Source organism: Salmo trutta, chromosome 18 (assembly GCF_901001165.1).
Source record: "Salmo trutta chromosome 18, fSalTru1.1, whole genome shotgun sequence".
Classification (NCBI taxonomy): domain Eukaryota; kingdom Metazoa; phylum Chordata; class Actinopteri; order Salmoniformes; family Salmonidae; genus Salmo; species Salmo trutta.
In genome coordinates, this window is record NC_042974.1 from 30,037,968 (window position 1) to 30,052,231 (window position 14,264).

The window sequence follows — 14,264 nt, forward strand, 5'->3', positions numbered from 1 at the left end:
CTGGTTCACCAACTACTTCTCTGACAGAGTTCAGTGTGTCAAATCGGAGGGCCTACTGTCTGGACCTCTGGCAGTCTCTATGGGGGTACCACAGGGTTCAATTCTTGGGCCAACTCTTTTCTCTGTATACATAAATGATGTCGCTCTTGCTGCTGGTGAATCTCTGATCCACCTCTACGCAGACGACACCATTCTGTATACTTCTGGCCCTTCTTTGGACACTGTGTTAACAACCCTCCAGACGAGCTTCATTGCCATTCAACTCTCCTTCCGTGGTCTCCAACTGCTCCTAAACACAAGTAAAACTAAATGCATGCTCTTCAACCGATCGCTGCCTGCACCTGCCCGCCCATCCAGCATAACTTCTCTGGACGGTTCTAACTTAGAATTTGTGGACAACTACAAATACCTAGGTGTCTGGTTAGACTGTAAACTCTCCTTCCAGACTCACATCAATCATCTCCAATCCAAAGTGAAATCTAGAATTGGCTTCCTATTTCGCAACAAAGCATCCTTCACTCATGCTGCCAAACATACCCTCGTAAAACTGACCATCCTACCAATCCTCGACTTCGGCGATGTCATTTACAAAATAGCCTCCAATACCCTACTCAACAAGCTGGATGCAGTCTATCACAGTGCCATCCGTTTTGTCACCAAAGCCCCATATACAACCCACCACTGCGACCTGTATGCTCTCGTTGGCTGGCCTTCACTTCATAATCGTCGCCAAACACATTGGCTCCAGGTCATCTACAAGACCCTGCTAGGTAAAGTCCCCCCTTATCTCCGCTCACTGGTCACCATAGCAGCACCCACCTGTAGCACGCGCTCCAGCAGGTATATCTCTCTGATCACCCCTAAAGCCAACTCCTCCTTTGGTCGTCTCTCCTTCCAGTTCTCAGCTGCCAATGACTGGAACGAACTACAAAAATCTCTAAAACTGGAAACACTTATCTCCCTCACTAGCTTTAAGCACCAGCTGTCAGAGCAGCTCACAGATCTCTGCACCTGTACATAGCCCATCTTTAATTGAGCCCAAACTACTACCTTTTCCCCTACTGTATTTATTTATTTTATTTATTTTGCTCCTTTGCACCATATTATTTATATTTTAACTTTTAACTTTCTTCAAACTACAAATCTACCTTTCCAGTGTTTTTCTTGCCATACTTTATTTACTCTGCCACCATGGCATTTTTTTGCCTTTACCTCCATTATCTCACATCATTTGCTCACATTGTATATAGTCTTATTTTTTTCTACTGCATCATTGATTGTATGTTGTTTTACTCCATGTGTAACTCTATGTTTTTGTATGTTGTCGAACTGCTTTGCTTTATCTTGGCCAGGTCGCAATTGTAAATGAGAACTTGTTCTCAACTTGCCTACCTGGTTAAATAAAGGTGAAATAAATAAATAAATAAATAAATAAATAAATAAATAAATAAATATTACAATAGCATCGTTTAGCCACGATGATTGACCACCATCGTCGATGGTGACGACATTGTGATGTGACAGACAATGGTTTAGCCTATTTGATCTTGACTGGCGCCACACAGTAAAAAGCTGAGTCTGAGCGCACAGCAGGGCAGCACACAAGTGACATTCTGGATAAGTTGCCTATTTCAATAAATGTTATGACCCACAGAACGCGGGAGAGGAATGTAGGCTAGACATAGCAGAAAATTACACCAAATCACTGCCAAATGGCCAGTTCGAAAATATTGTTTCTCTCTGGGCATTAGGCTATAGCCTAAATGTTTTTTAATTTATTTTTAATAAAGGACACTCCTTAACTATGTTGTCTGTTTTAAAAATCGTATGTTATTCACGTCTCTCTCCATTCGATAGCCTATGAATATGACTGAAGGCTATGCTTCATCGTTTTATGCATACCTTTCTCCCGATCAAACAATGAATGTAACCGAGTTCCATCTCGGTTATTTAAATAGTCTAAAAAAGTAAGGTAGCCAGAGGACTAATAATGAGGGAACATTCAATAGCCTATTGAAAAATCGAATGACAATTTGAATCAATTTGAGGCTTACAATGAAAGAAATAGTCCATGCCGGCCTGGAAATCCCTCCGTGAAGTTGAAAAGCAAAAGGTCAATAACCTTTTCTCCTCCGCCTAGCCCTATCATCAAACACTAGCTTATTTCCCAAATATTCTAGCCTACGAAGGCGTTGTCCTAAAGTTGTTGTGGCTTTAAAAAATAACCAAAATGAAAGTCTATAGCATAGGCTATTCTCAATCACACCTTTTATTTGAATTCTAAAATAATAAAGGAATTATTATCCAGTTCTGAAGATGGTAGAGTGCTTATGTCCAGCCCTTGATGTAGGCCTATAACCTAGCTCACTATGGTAGACAGCCCATTCCTCATCAGTTATTGCTCCATGTGCGTGCTGCAGACACACCTGTTCTGCTCCACCAGAAAGGAATAGAAAATATTTGCCATTGCCTGCAATTGGCCTCTGGCCAGGTTTTCAACAACATTACCTTTGGTAATGATTCGTCCAGCTGCTTTCGATTTTGCTCTATAGCCAACTGTTTTTGCAGTTATTTTTGTATTTTTATTCAAAGGAAAAGTCTGAGTGTGAGCAATAGCAACGTATATCACAATGTTTTATGGGTACACAATCACGATAGGGTTGGGTGAGGTCAACCGTTGTCCTATTTCCCCAACAGGCGGCTAGCGTGTAGTTTCTATTTGCCTCCCAAGTTTTCTGAGCAAAAAATTTGTTTATTCTTTGTTGGACATAATACTGTAAAAAAGCAAGGAAATCAGTTCCAAGTGACAGTGTCTAGGGTTTACCGAGCATGAATGTACCACCATCCAATCTGCAGCAACTGCGTGATGCCATCGTGTCAGAATGGACCAACATTCCTGTGGAACACGCCCCAAAGAATTCAGGCTGTTCTGGAGACAAAGTGGGGTCCGACCCAATACTAGATGGATTGTTGTAACCCTTGACTGTTGCAATCTCATTGGTTTCAAAGCCAGGCTTACCTTGCTTTATGACCTTTGGCTGTTTATGATGCCGCATGTCTCACTTTTTTGCTGTAAATCATTACGGGCTATCTAGTGCGGTTTGCTCACAGACAGTAGGCAGTCCTATATATTCAGAGACATTTCTCCCTCATTCCTCAAAGAGACTGATGATGTTTTAATCATCACCACAGGCGGTTAATAGATCTGAGCACAAACAGCCTATATTCCAGGATTAGTTGTACCTCACAGCCAAGACCTTTTGTAGCTCAGTTTGTAGGTGGTCCTTTGTAGCTCAATTGATAGAGCATTATGCTTGTAACACCAGGGTAGTGACTAGGGCTGTAATGGTACATGTATTCAAACCAAACTGTAAAGTATGAGGACCTCGGTTTAGTCCGCACTGTGAACCTGAATGAGTACATAAATAAAACACAAGGCCTTTAGGCTATGCCTACACTGCGATGTATGCCATTGCCTCGTCAGTAAATCTGAGTTTTTATTTTTGGGGAGCTATTCCTTTAAATCAACTGCAGCCTATGCACACGTAATCAAAATATATGTGTGTGTAGCTTGTTGTCTGCTACAAAGCGCCATTACAGTCGTAGAGCCAAGTTAGGAGATGATCTAATCAATGGAAGATGGAATTAAAAGTTAAATGAGAAGTATATGCCACAACGAACAAGAGCCAGGTAGATGCTATTTAATAATCTGAATGGAGGTGGTGTTTGTAACTAGGACAGTAAGAAACGTATGCAAACTCGATTAGTCTAGATAGCTGGCTAACTTAGCTAGCTATTTTAGCCAACTAGCTTCTCTCGGTTTGATGCAGTTAAGACAAGTACTTTGTGATATTGGATGACTTATAACTTAGCTATGACAAGCTAGAAGTTGTCGACTAGCACAAGTCGATTTGGTTGGTTGCTGCCTCTCCCTTGCTCCTGTTTCACTCGCTCACAGTACACACACTGCAAGGCCCCTCCTCTGCCTGTTCTCGCTCGTGCTGTATCAGCACTGATTTTAATGAAATAGCTTATATGGAATTTTCTGCTGCTTCCCTCACTCTGATCCGACCACGTCTATATGGAACTGGTCGTCCGTTCGGAGAGGGTCTCGATATTGAACAATTTATTTATTAATATTTGTCCGGGTGGGAAAGCCCCAGGTCCATTTCAGAACGAGTACAACTTCCAACAGTTAGTTTTTGTTTATTTGAAAAAGAATATGCAACATTAAAAGCACCCTACTTGAGGCCCAACATGACAATCCCCGTCAAAAAAACAATGCCAGGAACATTGAATTATTTTACAGAAACTGGGCCACAAAAATGAACTACATAACTGTTGGAATTTCATTTTCTGCTGAACCGTGAACCCAAAACCGCAGTACATACTGAACCATGGGTTTGCTGAAACATAGTATGTGTGCTCGCAGGACTGTAAGTTGCTTTGGATAAAAAGTCTGCTAAATGACATTTTATTATGCTTTATTATATAATATAAGAACATGTTTTCTTTATTTATATGCGCTGAAGTTGTCCCATTATTGATATTGGCTGCATGCCAGTGCCCCTAAGTTTTACTGGAGAGTGATACAGGGCAAGAGTTGCCTTCTCTTATCCAGTAAGAATAATATTTAGTAAAATTGTTTTATTCTAAGATGCCCCTTTCCCGCCCGGTTTTCACAGCATTTCTTTCTTCCTGTTGGCCCACCTGCAGAGTGAAGAAGTTTTTAAAAATTTTTTTTTTTTCAATTCTTGCATCCATTGCTCAGTCTGACTTTGACAGTGGTTACATGGCAGGGTCAGACTGGTTGAAATGACAGATTGTGCCTTTAATAACCCCTGTGGGTGACTTCCTGGTGTGGGTGTGGCTGTGTATACTTTGTGCTGCAAGTATTATCGATCTGCACAGGCTGTTCCTCTTCTCTTCTGCAGCACTCTATTATTGCCTGCCTGCTTTGTCTCGTCTGATCTGCCCCATCACTCCAAGGCGGCTCTCCCTAATGAGTAGTGACTGCCTCTCCATGCCAGCTATCAGTGGATAATTCTGTTACTAGATGATACTCTGGAAAGTCACTCATATTTCTAGTTTTACATTTTACAGGACACATTTTTTAAAGAACGTTTTTAATCTAACACATTTGTGAATGATTTGCGATTTGCGAGAAGGAGCAATTTAGATCTGCATTTACAAAACACAGCGAGAGTCTTTCCCTTTCTGCTTGAAAAATGCAGAAACTCTTGCTGCATGTTGTAAACCCAGATCTAAATGGCTTCTTATTGTAAATTCTGCTGTGCTTCTGTCAGGTTTCGCTCTAAATCATGAATGTAAAAGGAGTGATTTTGTGCTTCAGTTGCACTTCTCCATACGGATGAAATATACAGTTCAAGTCGGAAGTTTACATACACCTTAGCCAAATACATTTAAACTCAGTTTTTCACAATTCCTGACATTTAATCCTAGTAAAAATTCCCTGTCTTAGGTTTGGAAGACCCATTTGCGACCAAGATTCAACTTCCTTACTGATGTCTTGATGTTGCTTCAATATATCCACATAATTTTCCTTGGCACACTGTAAAGTTCATGGAGAATAAGAGCACCTCCTCCCAGCTGTCCACTGCACTGAGGCTAGGAAACACTGTCACCACCGATAAATCGGGAATTTCAATACGCATTTTTCTACGGCTGGCCATGCTTTCCACCTGGCTACCCCTACCCGGGTCAACAGCACTGCACCCCCCACTGCAACTTGCCCAAGCCTCCCCCATTTCTCCTTCTCCCACATCCAGTCAGCTGATGTTCTGAAAGAGCTGCAAAATCTGGACCCTTACAAATCAGCCGGGCTAGACAATCTGGACCCTTTCTTTCTGAAATTATCTGCCGAAATTGTTGCAACCCCTATTAGTAGCCTGTTCAATCTCTCTTTCGTGTCGTCTGAGATTCCCAAAGATTGGAAAGCAGCTGCGGTCATCCCCCTCTTCAAAGGGGGACACACTCTTGACCCAAACTGCTACAGACCTATATCCATCCTACCCTGCCTTTCTAAAGTCTTCGAAAGCTAAGTCAACAAACAGATTACCGACCATTTGAAATCCCACCGCACCTTCTCCGCTTTGCAATCTGGTTTCAGAGCTGGTCAGAGGTGCACCTCAGCCACGCTCAAGGTCCTAAACGATATCGCAACTGCCATCGATAAGAAACAATACTGTGCTGCCGTATTCATTGACCTGGCCAAAGCTTTCGACTCTGTTAATCACCACATCCTCATCGGCACACTCAATAGCCTTGGTTTCTCAAACGATTGCATCGCCTGGTTCACCAACTACTTCTCTGATAGAGTTCAATGTGTCAAATCGGATGGCCTGTTGTCTGTGCCTCTGGCAGTCTCTATGGGGGTGCCACAGGGTTCAATTCTCGGGCCAACTCTTTTCTCTGTATACATCAATGATGTCGCTCTTGCTGCTGGTGATTCTCTGATCCACCTCTACGCAGACGACACCATTTTGTATACTTCTGGCCCTTCTTTGGACACTGTGTTAACTACCCTCTAGACGAGCTTCAATGCCATACAACTCTCCTTCCGTGGCCTCCAACTGCTCCTAAATACAAGTAAAACTAAATGCATGCTCTTCAACCGATCGCTGCCTGCACCTGCCCGCCCGTCCAGCATCACCACTCTGGACGGTTCTTACTTAGTGTGGACAACTACAAATACCTAGGTGTCTGGTTAGACTGTAAACTCTCCTTCCAGACTCACATCAAACATCTCCAATCCAAAGTTACATCTAGAATTGGCTTCCAATTTCGCAACAAAGCATCTTTCACTCATTCTGCCAAACATACCCTCGTAAAACTGACCATCCTACCGATCCTCGACTTCGGCGATGTCATTTACAAAATACCCTACTCAATAAACTGAATGCAGTCTATCACAGTGCCATCCGTTTTGTCACCAAAGCCCCATATACTACCCACCACTTCGACCTGTACGCTCTCGTTGGCTGGCCCTCGCTTCATACTCGTCGCCAAACCCACTGGCTCCAGGTCATCTACAAGACCCTGCTAGGTAAAGTTCCCCCTTCTCTCAGCTCGCTGGTCACCATAGCAGCATCCATCTGTAACACGCGCTCCAGCAGGTATATCTCTCTGGTCACCCCCAAAGCCAATTCCTCCTTAGGCCGCCTCTCCTTCCAGTTCTCTGCTGCCAATGACTGGAACGAACTACAAAAATCTCTGAAACTGGAAACACTTATCTCCCTCACTAGCTTTAAGCACCAGCTGTCAGAGCAGCTCACAGATTACTGCACCTGTACATAGCCCATCTATAATTTAGCCCAAACAACTACCTCTTCTCCTACTGTATTTATTTATTTATTTATTTAGCTCCTTTGCACCCCATTTTTTTCTATTTCTACTTTGTACTTTCTTCCACTTCAAATCTACTATTCCAGTGTTTTACTTGCTATATTGTATTTACTTCGCCACCATGGCCTTTTTTGCCTTTACCTCCCTTATCTCACCTCATTTGCTCACTTTGTATATAGACTTTTATTTTTCTACTATATTATTGACTATCTTTGTTTTACTCCATGTGTAACTGTGTTGTTGTATGTGTCAAACTGCTTTTCTTTATTTTGGCCAGGTCGCAATTGTAAATGAGAACTTGTTCTCAACTTTCCTACCTGGTTAAATAAAGGTGAATAATATTTTTTTTTAAATTAAGGGATGTAGTAGAGGGTAAACGCTGTTGACGCACCGTTTTATTTGTGAAATTGCATTAACTTGCCTCTTTAAATTGTTTACCCACTTATTGCGTTCTCAGCGTTGAACAATGGTCAGAAGGCTTCTTGATCTGAGATTTAATAGCGCCTACCTCTGCGAACAAGTGGATTCATGTATGCTTGTTATGTTCGCCTGCTGCCCCGGATTTGCCTTGTTAGCAACGCATTCACTCACCACTCTGCCCACGACAGACGGAGAGGTGAAATTAACTACCTCAGCCCAGACCTACAGAGGCAAGTGGCAGAGATGCCCCTGATGGTGGATTTTGAGTGTACACATTTTTTTAAAAATCGCTGATATTTCAGTCAGCTAGCTAGGTAGCTCAAGGGCTCTGGCTGTTTGCAAAGTAGCTAGCTATAACTAGCTGGCTAGAAGGATGAAGTTAAACCTAATGTTGAACAGAGCCTGACCTCAGCAGGAGAAGTTGACTGACAGTAAGCTAGCTATAATCAAGATGTTCTCATAACAGAATACATTTTCTCTACAGTGAGTAGTGAGACAGTGGTGAGTCAGGCTGCAGTGGAGGCAAAGGTGATACAGAGAGGAAGCATTGAAGCAAGCAGGGAGAGAAGTTAGTTGTACAGCGGTTCCCAAACTTGGGGTCCGGGACCCATGTGGGGTTCCGTAAAATTTAAATGGGGTCCCCCGAGAGTCTTTAATCTTATTAATCTTATTTAATCTTATTAAACACATGAAAGAAACACATGTTTCTTTTCAAATGGGTATAGAATACAACATTTGAGTCAACTAAGGGCCTTTTACGCTATCAGAATTAACTTTCATGTCATTGCGTGGGACCTAAAATTGTGAAATATGAAGACAATACAACATATTATTATTGTCATGTACACTGAGCAAAAATATAAACGCAACATGCAAGAATTTCAAAGATTTTATTGAGTAACAGTTCATATAAGGATATCGGTCATCAGTACTGACTTACCACTCACGTATGTAGTGAAATGCGTATTATTGAGTAGAACTTTGGTAGTGATGAATAGTAAGTTGTTTTTTGTGGTAATATACAGCCATCTGCTTGCAACTAGAAACAATTGCATAATAGTAACTATTACAAATTGATGGTCCTTGAAAATAAATATTAGTGCTTCAAGAAGTACTCAAATCCTTGAATTTGACTTGCCACGTGTTCCAGTTAGTGCCAATATCCAGCAACTATATATTGACTTTGAAGAGGAGTGGGACAACATTCCACAGGCCTGATCAACTCTATGCGAAGGAGATGTGTCATGCTGCATGAGGCAAATGGTGGTCTCACCAGATACTGACTGGTTTTCTGATCCACGCACCTACCTTAATTTAAGGTATCTGTGACCATTACATTTACATTTACATTTAAGTCATTTAGCAGACGCTCTTATCCAGAGCGACTTACAAATTGTCAGATCCATATCTGTATTCTCAGTTATGTGAAATCCATAGATTAGGGAGGGCCTAATGAATTTATTTAAACTGATTGATTTCCTTATATGAATTGTAGCTCAGTCAAGTCTTTGAAATTGTTGTTTTATTTTAGTTCAGTATAATTTACTTGTGTGGCTGATAGCCAAAAAGCGTTGCACTTCTCTGTCCCCTGATGACTTTTTTTTTTTTTTTTTTGCTGACTGTTGCGCTAATGTATACAAAACATAACACCTGCTCTTTCCATGAGACTGACCAGGTGAATCCAAGTGAAAGCTATGATCCCACATTAATGTCACTTGTTAAATCAGGTTGAGGAATAGCTTGATTCTGTGCCATTCAGAGGGTGAATGAGTAAGGCAATATGTCAGCGCCTTTAGGTAGAAGGCGTACCGGTTTGTGTATCAAGAACTGCAACGCCGCTGGGCTTTTCACGCTCAACAGTTTCCTCTTTGTATCAAGAACGGTCCACCACCCGAAGGACATCCAGCCAACTTGACACAACTGTGGGAAGCATTGGCGTCAACATGGGCCAGCATCCCTGTGGAATGCTTTTGACACCTTGTTGACTTTCAATATAAAATGCAGATGAAATGGTTTGAGAAACAGATTTTTTGGTTGTCTACGTTTTGAAAATGCTGAAAGCAAATGCAACCCCTGCATTTTTGTCAGTGTTAACAATTGGCATTCGATCTTGTGTAAAAAGGTTTTGGTTCCATCCGTAAACCAATTATTGTATCTCTGTCCTATGGTGAGTGTGGATCTGTGTGTGTGTTCCCTGCAGGCTCAGCAGATGCTCTCGGCCTGCCTGGAGAAGGTAGATGTGTCCAACACGGAGGGCTATGACATCTTCATCACTCAACTCAAAGAAGGACTGAAGAATACCTCACATGAGACTGCAGCCAATCACAAAGTGGCCAAGGTGAGTCACACTCAGCGCTCTGGGAGGAGGCGAACTGTGTCACAACTTTCCTACTTTCCGGCTAACCAACCCCCATTAACCAGTTAACAAATGGTTAAATTAGTTCCAAACAGTAAAATGACGTGACCAACATAAAATACCGTGCATGGGTACATGATATTTTAAGAGCTTAAAATACATGTGACAATTGCAAGCCTATCCTCTCATATTATTGAACATGCAACTACTGTAATGAAGCAGACAATGTAATATATCATTTCCAAAATGCATTTTGTGGGATTACACTGTTTTGAAAGACACACTTGATGTGAGCCATTTCATGTGAGACATCTCCGTTAGCAATAGGGGTGTGTTGAGTAGTCGGACAAAACCGCTGTCATAACGATTATGGGCAATCTTGTGGATAAGATTATGATCATAGTTTTTTTATTTTTTATGATCCTTGACTGGAAAAATAGTTATTTTCGGGTACCAACACGCATCTTTCTCATCAGTCATTCGGTTTTACATGGTCTAAGTAACTCAACTGTCTTTAAAGAGAATGGCAGGCTGTAGGCCCACGTCGATTCTGCTGCTCTGAATGGATAGTGAAGCTGTATTTCTCCGCCCACTCGCTTTATAATGTCATCCGCTCAGCTTTCATCTAATTTGGCGATCAGATTCTCGTGAATATAAAAAGAAATCTGCGTAAAAGCAATATAAGCATTTTCCCACAAGACGTTTTCGTCAAATTGACTTGTTGTGGAGAAAATGGTGTGAGTGATGACGCAGTGCACATAAAAATAACTTTTGCTGTTAAATGCCCATGTCCTGAATAAAAATATAAATAAATACAAGTACAATGGGTTTCCATAGCGTTTTCAATCCTGATGGTTTCGTCACAAATGTTGCATTATATAGCGAATGTGCCCTCTCTGGTATTGGCCAGTGCGCTCTAGCCAACAGGTCGAACAGTGTGAGTGTAGCTGTCAAATTCTCTGTCCATAATCTAATTATGTGTTTGTCAAACAGCAGCCAAGCATCTAGCATCATTTCACCAGAATAACACCATCATATTGGAAAGCAGCATCAAGCTCATCACCGTGCACTTTCAACACCCTGTGAAGTTCGTCATCATTTATTTAATCTGTAACCTAATAAACTGCATACTTTCCCGAGTTGTAGTGGGAGGACCACACAACGAGTCATTGAGTGACTCCAAGTTTATATCGATATTTGTGCATGCAGTGGTTCCTCCTTTAAAAGTTGTGAGCTTATACCACGGGACTTAGAGGTACCCAGCGTCACGGCTTCATGGCTCCAGACCACCACAAGGGGGAGTTAGAGCACTCATTATGCATTTGGGTCCCAAGGTTTTAAATGACCAATCATATCGAGTGGTTCCAATGACGGATTTGACGCAAGCCACCCGTTCCTGGTGACTTCAGCAAAGATGGCTGACAAAACATTACGGGGTAGCAAATGTAAGTAGTTATAGTGTCATAACGAGTCAAGCAAAAATTGTACAATTGAGAGGAATATGTTAATGTAGAGACAAACGATTGTGAATATTTTTTTGTCATACCAATTTTCGTAAATTAACTTTTATTTTGCTATTTTTTTTATTCTGTCATATCCAGTACCAGGTGTATCAAACTCCATTATTTGATTGATGCTGTGTCTGCATGTATGTATTACAATTATACACTTCAACAGTCTTTACTGCTCCTGGGACATCAATGATTACACATTGTAACTATGCAATAGACTAGAAACAAGATTTAAGTAAAGGCTGATTTGTTATTCATATATACAGAATAAAAAACATTACATCCTGCCAGCATGCCCACAAGCGTACTGAATGATGCTATTTGCTCTGAGACAGGCATAATAATGTAATGAAACAAGCAGGGAGCAGGTTTCGAACCCTCAACATTCTAGCCCGAAGTCTAGCGGGCTGTGCCCAAATGTATTAATTGAGTTGAGGCCGATTGTGGCTAAAAATACTTTTATCAATTGGAATCTTTAACATGTGGAAAGGGGGAAAAGTATTATTATTAGTTTTTCACAAGCGTAGCAGGATGGGCTATTAGCTGAACAATAGACTATTCAACCTTTACAAAAAAATTGTCTAATAGCCGAGCTAGGTGTGAACCCCCCTCCCCAGCTTGAGCTAGGTGTGAAACCCCCCCCCCCAACTTGCTACAAATCATTTGTATCTATCTTTCCACATCTACCTATACACAGTTAATGATCTCAGAAAAAAATATGTGTGTGTATACAGTTGAAGTTGGAAGTTTACATACACCTTAGCCAAATACATTTAAACTCCGTTTTTTGCAATTCCAGACATTTAATCCTAGTAAAAATTATCTGTTATAGTTCAGTTCGGGTCACCACTTTATTTTAAGAATGTGAAATGTCAGAATAACAGTAGAGAATTATTTATTTTGGTTTTTATTTCTTTCATCACATTCCCAGTGGGTCAGACGTTTACATGCACTCAATTAGAATTTGGTAGCATTGCCTTTAAATTGTTTAACTTGAGTCAAACATTTCGGGTAGCATCCCACAAGCTTCCCACAATAAGTTGGGTGAATTTTGGCCCATTCCTCCTGACAGAGCTGGTGTAAATGAGTCAGGTTTGTAGGCCTCCTTGCTCGCACACGCTTTTTCAGTTCAACCCACAAATTTTCTATAGGGTTGATGTTAGGGCTATGTGATGGCCACTCCAATACCTTGACTTTGTTGTCCTTAAGCCATTTTGCCACAACTTTGGAAGTATGCTTGGGGTCATTGTCCATTTGGAAGACCCATTTGCGACCAAGCTTTAACTTCCTGACTGATGTCTTGAGATATTGAAGCAACATATCCACATAATTTTCCTGCCTCATGATGCCATCTATTTTGTGAAGTGCACCAGTCCCTCCTGCAGCAAAGCACCCCTACAACATGATACTGCCACCCCCGTGCTTCACGGTTGGAATGGTGTTCTTTGGCTTGCAAGCCTCCCCCTTTTTCCTCCAAACATAACGATTGTCATTATGGCCAACAGTTCTATTTTTGTTTCATCAGACCAGAGGACATTTCTCAATCTTTGTCCCCATGTGCAGTTGCAAACCGTAGTCTTGACTTTTTTATGGCGGTTTTGGAGCAGTGGCTTCTTCCTTCCTGAGCGGCCTTTCAGGTTATGTCGATATAGGACTCGTTTTACTGTGGATATAGATACTTCTGTACCTGTTTCCTCCAGCATCTTCACAAGGTCCTTCGCTGTTGTTCTGGGGTTGATTTGCACTTTTTGTGCCAAAATTACATTAATCTCTAGGAGACAGAACACGTCTCCTTCCTGAGCGGTATGATGGCTGCGTGGTCCCATGGTGTTTATACTTGCGTACTATTGTTAGTGCAGATGAACGTGGTATCTTCAGGCATTTGGAAATTGCTCCCATGGATGAACCAGACATGTGGAGGCTTACAATTTTTTTTTCTGAGGTCTTGGCTGATTTATTTTGATTTTCCCATGATGTCAAGCAAAGAGGCACGGAGTTTGAAGGTAGGCCTTGAAATGCATCCACAGCTACACCTCCAATTGACTCAAATGATGTCAAATAGCCTATCAGAAGCTTCTAAAGCCAGGACATCATTTTCTGGAATTTTCCAAGCTGTTTAAAGGCACAGTCAATGTAGTGTATGTAAACTTCTGACCCACTGGAATTGTGATACAGTGAATTATAAGTGAAATAATCTGTCTGTAAACAATTGTTGGAAAAATTACTTGTGTCATGCACAAAGTAGATGTCTTTACCGACTTGCCAAAACTATAGTTTGTTAACAAGAAATGTGTGGAGTGGTTGAAAAACTAGTTTTAATGAATAGTTAAGTGTAGGTAAACTTCTGACTTCAACTGTATATGTATGTCATAGCTCCCGAGTGGCGCAGCCGTCTAAGGCACTGCATCTCGGTGCAAGAGGCTTTAATACAGTGGTTCGAATTCAGGCTGTATCACAGCTGACCGTGATTTGGAGTGCCATAAGGGGGCGCACAATTGGCCCAGCATCGTCCGGGATAGGCCTTCATTGTAAATAAGAATTTGTTCTTAGCTGACTTGCCTAGTTAAATAAAGGTTCAATTTAAAAAACTGGTGGCAACCGCAGCGCAATCA

The 14,264-nt window shown here is 41.4% G+C and overlaps 1 protein-coding gene across 15 annotated transcripts in view; it reads left to right on the forward strand.

Annotated features, from left to right (window-relative positions):
* Positions 1–14,264, forward strand: part of LOC115153168 (baculoviral IAP repeat-containing protein 6) — a 144,957-nt gene that overhangs the window by 6,501 nt on the left and 124,192 nt on the right. For all 15 annotated transcript variants that reach the window (XM_029698294.1, XM_029698297.1, XM_029698292.1 and 12 more), the window contains exon 3: positions 9,986–10,123. In XM_029698294.1, coding sequence (XP_029554154.1) covers positions 9,986–10,123 — 138 coding nt within the window. The remainder of the gene's footprint in view (positions 1–9,985; positions 10,124–14,264) is intronic.